Source organism: Protobothrops mucrosquamatus, unplaced genomic scaffold (assembly GCF_001527695.2).
Source record: "Protobothrops mucrosquamatus isolate PMUCROS unplaced genomic scaffold, P.Mucros_1.0 scaffold8, whole genome shotgun sequence".
In the NCBI taxonomy this organism is placed as follows: Eukaryota; Metazoa; Chordata; class Lepidosauria; order Squamata; family Viperidae; genus Protobothrops; species Protobothrops mucrosquamatus.
Window position 1 is genome coordinate 1,405,851 of NW_015386395.1, and position 7,371 is coordinate 1,413,221.

Genomic DNA, 7,371 nt, shown 5'->3' on the forward strand with positions numbered 1-7,371 from the left:
GCAATAAGTTTTAAAGAGACTTCCCTGATTAGATGCTGGTTTTCTTTTCTCCACAAGTCACTTCACCAATTCTGCCTCACTCTGTAGGGACAATAAATGCCAAAATACCATGTCTATCTGTCAAGCAGTCTATAACTACAGTGCATAAACCAGAGCATGGAGATATCGAGAGTAGAGAGGTGAAAGGACTCAGTGGGAGAGAAAGTAGAGTTCAAAGAAAAGACCAGGAGGCAATCCAAAGCATCCATGCAGTCTCCTATATGGCTTAAGTTTCAAGACTATACAGTAAAGTTTGGCAAAGTAGTGGAGAACAATTCTTTTAAAGGAATCGTGAGGATGTGATAAAGGAAGTACTCTGGAAGGATAACTGAAATATCAATTTCAATGGAAAAAAGTAGGAGTGGAACACAAGGCTTTGTTTTTAGCACAGGCAGCCTTGTGCCCACTGGGGACATTACTTCAGAAGAGATGTTATCAACCTATACAAGGTGATGGGGAGAAGGGCACAACAAAAAGATGGATAATTTCAGGCAAATTCTGGTAGATGGTTTTCATGGGTAAATTCAGTAAGAAGCTAAAGTCTCGTTTTCAGTCACAGGAGATCAGCCAGATCAGGACATCTCCTCGCAGGAGCTTGCAGCTACCTCAAGGTTGATGGAACCATGGCTCACTACCAGTCGAAGCCGTTTGGGTGGCACAAAAGGGGGAAAGGAAACCATCCGCTTAGGAAGATGCTGTTCCTCGGCTTGTTCCTTCTCCATCTTGTCTGAAGGGAGCTGTTGCCAGCACTGCCTGCCTCCAAAAAGTGGGCCTTCCAGGCGGACGTGAGCATACTGGGAAAGCTTGGGGTCTACCATTGGTAATGACAACTGAGATTGGGGCAAAACGTGAGCTTGGCACTGAGCCATGCTTCTTGTTCTGCACAAAAACTGACCGGATGAAAGAGAACCTGAAGAATCAAACAGGACTTGCTTTCCTGAATGGAGAACCCCAGATCCTGATTCATGGGTTTCTTTAACATCAGCATGACTTTCCTCCATATCCTTTGAATCATATTCCTCGGTCCCCTGGCTAAACTCCTCGTTAGTGTTAGAAAGGTTTTCTTCGTTAATGTCACACGCTACTTCCCTATGAAACCTTGCCCAGTCCAAGGGAATTCTCTTCCCGAGATTCACTACCAGGCTGCCCTGATTGGCCGCGCCCGGGCTTTCAGGGCTTTCAGGGCCATTGTGCACTTTTGTAAGAGAGCAGTCTTGCTGGATCTCGGGGTGGCAATTCTTGTTTATCAAAGACTGCCTGAGGTGCAATACAGGCAACAGAGGGGGAGGACAAGGAAGCAGACACACCAGAGGCTGCTTACGGAGCTTGCATCCACGTGCTCTGCAGGCCAAGCAGTTGTGCAGCGGGATGTGTAAAGGCTTCATCATCTTAAGATACCAGCGAGTGGTATATCTGTGTGCAGCACCTAGAAAAGGAAAAGAGATAATCAATTATGAGAATGTCCCTCCTCTTCCCAGTTTCATCTTATTTAATACAGCTGCCGTATCTTCACTACACAATAGGCAATTTCCATTTCTCCCTGGATTTTCCAAGGGCTTTAAGAAGATGAATTGAGCATATGACTGCTTCAGCACCCAACCCTGACATTCTATAATCCTATAAACTCTTTCTTTGAACATGTAAATATTTGACTCTTAAAACAGGTCTGGCATACCAGTAGGTAACCTCACTGTACTTGTCAGCAGTCCCACAGAGAAGCTGCGCATTTTCCTGAAATCACACAATACGCTCAAGATCCCAGAAAACATTAAGGAGGCAGGAACAGAGTAGTATATCTTTCCCGCTTGGGAGCCAAATATCTGAACATTGCTTACATTTCCCAATGCAGGAACTATAATATTAGGTTACCCAATTAGTTCTGCCAGGCTTTAATCTAATACTGTAGCTAGAATAGTTTTTGAGTATCCATTTTAATAAAGAAGAAATTACTACTTTATTTTTGCTACCACAAAAGAAGTTAGAGATAACTACTGTTGTGGAACCCTGGGGCTGACAGGGCTGTAACAGAGTCCTCATTCTAATGGACATTATGATGTTACAGGGGAAATGCAAACCTTATTGCCCTGCACAGCACTATGATGCACAAAATCCATCCCAGTTAAGTATTTTTGCATATCTCACCATGTAATTGTGATTTCCTGCGCCGGGCTTTATGTCCCGCTTTCACATTACGTTGAGCATGTTTGCAAGACTGCTTTTTCCACCTCTGCAGACGGCCATCTGTCTCTCTCAGTAGGTATTTCTCATTGACTGAGGTAGCTACCAATGGTGTCTGATTCAGGAGGCGAAAAGCTCCTTCCCCCTTCCTAAGAAAAAAATTGAGAATGAGAGGCAGTATCAGGAGCAGCCCAGCATTAATCAAAAAGATTACTGTTTACTCAAAATATTTATACATCCTTTTCTACTCTTGGAGAAAACAAACTCCAGGGCACTTACCAAATGCATGCAAAATTAAGACACGATAAACTTAACACTAAGGATGAAGAGATTTTCCACTGTTGAACTCTGTGTCAGAACAGTTATAACTTCCCTCTTTCTGGCTTTTAGATGTTATCATTGATCTTTCCAGGGCTCTTGTGATAATAGAAGAAAAATACTGCCCCTCCCCTTTCAAACTCCTTGGCTCGCTAGCAACCATCCCTTGAGAACTAAGGCTTGTTAACACCTGGGCATTAAGCAGTCTGCACTTCTTGCCAGGAATGATTGCCGAAAACACTTGAAGATGGGGACAAGAGTTAATGGAGATTATCACTCCTGCAACTGTTTCTCAGAAACCCAACTCCCAACCAGCTCCCAACATTTGAGATTGCGCTCCCCTCCATTTTCACCTTTCACAAGTGTGGCATTCGCATAATTCATTGTTCTCCCCAAAGAAGCCGTCACCATAGAAGCATGTGATCTCATCATCTGGCTCAATGTCCCGCAGCACCTTGACACAAGCCGTGTTCCCATCCATTGGGACAAACTGCAGCACAAACAATGGGTTAGGGTAGCAAAAGCAGGAAAGAAAGGATAGCCGGGAAAGAAAGAGAAGAAGCAGATCCAAGAAACTCCCAGGGGAGAGAGAGAATGAAACAGTCTCCTCTTCCCCTTCAGAAAGCCCACATTTCACATCAACTCTTTCTCAAAGCTACTTGTTCAGACTTCTTACGCCTTTGTGTGGAACAATTTTGCAAAACAGGATATCAAAGAGAATTTGATTTCTTCTGATCCTAAACAATAGAAAACTGTATCATATTTCCAGTTTCCAAGACGGGAAAAAAGTCTTGTACCTCCAGTGAAAAATGAGAAGATTAATGAGGTAAAGTTCCTAGGATTACAAAGAGATACTTTTCTACCTCAGGCAATCACAACTCCTCCTAAGTGTTTTCCAGACACTACTACAGTATATTGTGCTCCTGGTCTATTTCAACTTCTCCCGAAATATATTCCCTCTCATTCCTATTCACTCTAGTCAGTAATACATTTAGGCCTCATCCCAAGTTCAGAGTCTCGTATCCTAACGAACAGCATCCCGTGCCCCAACAATAAGGCAACACAGCTTACCTTACAGTTTGGTCTGCAGTCTGATTAGTTGCACAGTGAGCAGGAATTACATTTTGGAGGGGAACAATAAGAAGAAAAAGGGAGATTTTAAAAAAGAGCTAAACATGAATTACAAGTATTCCTTCTTAGCAGAAGCTGCAGCAGAGAAAACTTGCTCAATTTTTCAACAGGACATTTTGCTTTATCTAGAAGCATTTACAAATCTGAATCAATTGAGTAGGTGCAATGCAAATTATGGAAATCCAGCCGAAGAAAAGTATTGTATTTGGCTGAAATCCTCACTGTTTTCCACGTTATGAACTCAAGGCGGCATATTTGACATTTGTACAAGTACATTAGCATATCAAACCTCTCTCACTCAATAAAGTACAAAACAATTGTGCCTTATGTGTTATACCTTTAATGAAAATTTTAAAATACTGAAAGGAAGTAAGTTTTTCTATGAGTTCTATGGCTGAATAAGGAGAAGCTTCTAAGAAAGTTCAATTCACTATTGCCTTTTGCAGTTAAATTCTGAATCCTAAGTCTATCAGATAATCCCTTGGTCCATTTCAAAACCTTACTCTTGCAGCATTTCAAGCAATTAACTAAGGAAGTTTTCTTAACGGACTATTGCCTCACAAATAGGTGGTAAACAAACATCTCCCATTTTGGCTATTTAGAAATGTGAAAAATAAATAAATAATAAATTTAAAACAGCTTATTATTCTTAATGCCTTTTTATGCCTAATCTTTAAATAAATGAGACATAAGTTTAAGATTAAATTTTCAGAGAATTTAGTCCCAGCTTCAAAAAAAAGTAAATAGTCCTCTATTCAACATAAAACATAACATCCTGACTAGATTTTCAAATGCATTTAGGATAAGAAGTTTCTTAAGACACTGCAAACTAATTTTTCATCAACCCTTTCACAAATCAAAATTCTATCAAATTCTCAATTTTTATAGCCATTTGTCCGAAATGGTATAGGGTTTCCTGCCTGAGCAGGAGGTTGGACTAGATGACCTCCGAGGTCCCTTCCAACTTTATCATTATTATTATTATTATTAAATGTCGCTCACTATGAAAGCTGACACAAGAAACAGCACCAAGCAACTTTAATCTACAGGCCATCTATATTGATAGTTAGCATCCACATTTCTCCCAGTTACTAAAATAATAACAATTCTTGGGAATTTAGAAAATAACCGATGAGATAACTTGCACAGGTGCACATACAGAGTGACGTGACTAGGCCACTGACTGACTACAAAGAAACTGCTTCTGTCCAGTCATTAACTGGGCAGATAAGTAGAGACATTTGTATTTCTTTGGAACAAATTGTCCTCCTTTAAGCCTCAATGCCTTTAAATTTCAGCAATTCTACCAAAGAAACAACTCATTGCAACCACAATGCCTTTTTTTCTTTTCCTTTTACTAAAATATAAACATATCTCAAGAGAAACCATGTTAGTAGGAACAATTCATTTATAGGTTATCCAAAGACAATGACTGTTATAATAAAATATGCTTTATCATTATTACCTAGTCAATCATATTAACTAGGAAAATATATTCATTTTCCTAAGAGAAAACTGAAACAGTATATAGACATCAAGATAAAAATATTTTTAAAATATTTTTGTTAATGAAAAACACTGCAAGTTTTGGAACCCAATTAAGTTATTAAGTGTAGAGTGTTGTCTGTCTTTGTGTCAGAAGCACCTACAAAGCTAACTGAAATGAGATGATTAATTCTTAATACTGTAATTAGGATCATGCAGCAGTTCAGATTTGAAGGGGAAAATGTGATTTGGAGATCTGGGGACATTCACACTGCTCCAGTGGCAATTCTGTAAAGAAGTTGTGCCTTTCCCTCGTTTCACACAGCAGCCCAAGAAAAGCTACACTGGATTTAAAGAAACGTCAACAAGTCTAATGAGCACTCCCATGTGAGCTCTGAATAATATATTCTCAACTGAATCCTGATTGCTGTACCGCCCCATTAATGACAACTGCATATTTGCTACATACCAGTCATCACTACTGTTTGGTTCTGATATATCCCTATTGGTACCTATAGAAAGTTCAATTTCCCAAATAACTGACTAGAATATCTAGACTACTGACTAGAATATCTCTGATCTGGGATAGATAGCTATCTTATTTCTCCTCATCAGTTAGTCTAAATTATAAGACCGGTTATATAAAACTTACCATTATCATTTTCATAACAATTTAAACAGTTTGAGGCAACTGCCTCTCTAACTTGCACCTGAACGCTTCCACCTACCATGATTAATGAAGGCTGCAGGCCCTAGCCAAAGCTGGGCACACTGTTTCCGGGTGGAGTACATGATGCTGAAGTCATTTTCACCTGCTCGGAGGAGGCTCTCGTCGGGTTCTGTCAGTTCTGCAATGTAGCCCTCTAAAAGCTCCAGTTTATCATTCTTTCTCCTTATGGGAGAGGAAAAAAATAACCTTACCTATCCAGAGGATTATGCTGCTGTAATCTTAAGTAAAACATGCAAGAGCAAATGCATGGTTACTTTATTATCCATTTCTTTGTATGCTGGTTGGTATAATCCAGCGTGCAAGTTAACAATTTTGCCACATGGGGAAGCAGTAGTACTATGAACTTACCATGACTTTGTAGACACTACCTGGGCTCCATTTATTTCTAAGGAATATCGACTACAGCGTCTGATGGCAAAACCGCTCTCAGGAAGGAAAATGCGAAGATACCGAAAAATCTGGGGTGGGTATGGAGGGAGAGGGAAGAGAGGAAGGAGTATTAGATACGTTTGCTGCCTTGAGTTGTTTATAAAAAAATAATAAAGGTGCGATATAAATAAATAAAATAAAATCACTGCAAGGGAGTTAATTGAAAGAATCAGTGGAGAGAGAGAACTAAGTCAGAGACAATGCTCATATCACTTCTATGAATATGTTTACTCTCTTCCCGTATAAAATGTATCTCACTATAGTTGTAAACAATTTTCTTTCTATTAAGCTCACATTCACATAAGTTGAAGATGCTTAAAAACATCAAAGCCAAAAAAGATAAAAAAGAAGAAAATGATACTTCTTGGTTCTTTCATCCACAGCCAGCCTTTGTGGACCTTCACTGCCAGCTTGTGTTACAAGTAACAGTCAAGTAAAAAAAAAAAAAAAAGATTAAAGCCTAATAATTTTATGTCACTTAATTACAAAGTTCATGTAGGCTGTATGTGGCCAGAGCACTAATACATTTAATTTGGTCTAGAGAAAAGGAAGGCATAGACTAGGTTAGGTTAAGTACTTTTTTCTAACTTCCATACATTCTTAGAATATGCCCCATGATTCACTTTTAATAATAACATGTTATGGAACAGCTTTTCCAAACCTGATCGTTTGAGATGGTGTTAAATTAAATTCCCACCACCCTAACTGCCCCCCCTCATACAAGATCTTATTTTAGAGGGGGGTGCGGACCTGGCGGGTATTACTGAGACCTGGTTGGGCGTAGAAGGAGGAGTACCTCTTGTAGACATCTGCCCACCAGGTTTTCAGGCATTTCATCAGCCGAGGACCCGGGGTAGGGGCAGGGGGGTAGCGGTCATTATAAGGGAGGGCCTTTGTCCTAGGGAGACCACTGTGCCTCAGATAGACGGCGTAGAGTCCCTCCTTGTGAAATGGGGGCTAGGGGTACAAGTGGGCTTGCTGATTATATACCTGGCTCCCTGCTATGTATCAGCAGCCCTGCCTGAGCTGGCTGACGTGATAGCCGGGGTGGCGGTTGGAAC

General features: G+C 40.2%; 1 protein-coding gene across 1 annotated transcript; it reads right to left on the reverse strand.

Moving 5' to 3' along the window:
* Window positions 1-586: 586 nt before the first annotated feature.
* Window positions 587-6,348, reverse strand: KMT5C (lysine methyltransferase 5C; the record flags this gene model as incomplete). Its single annotated transcript, XM_029283018.1, has 6 exons — window positions 587-869; window positions 1,179-1,296; window positions 2,889-3,025; window positions 3,607-3,626; window positions 5,880-6,043; window positions 6,230-6,348. Coding segments are annotated over 6 exons (816 nt in total), but the record flags the coding sequence as incomplete, so codon positions are not given.
* Window positions 6,349-7,371: the final 1,023 nt, after the last annotated feature.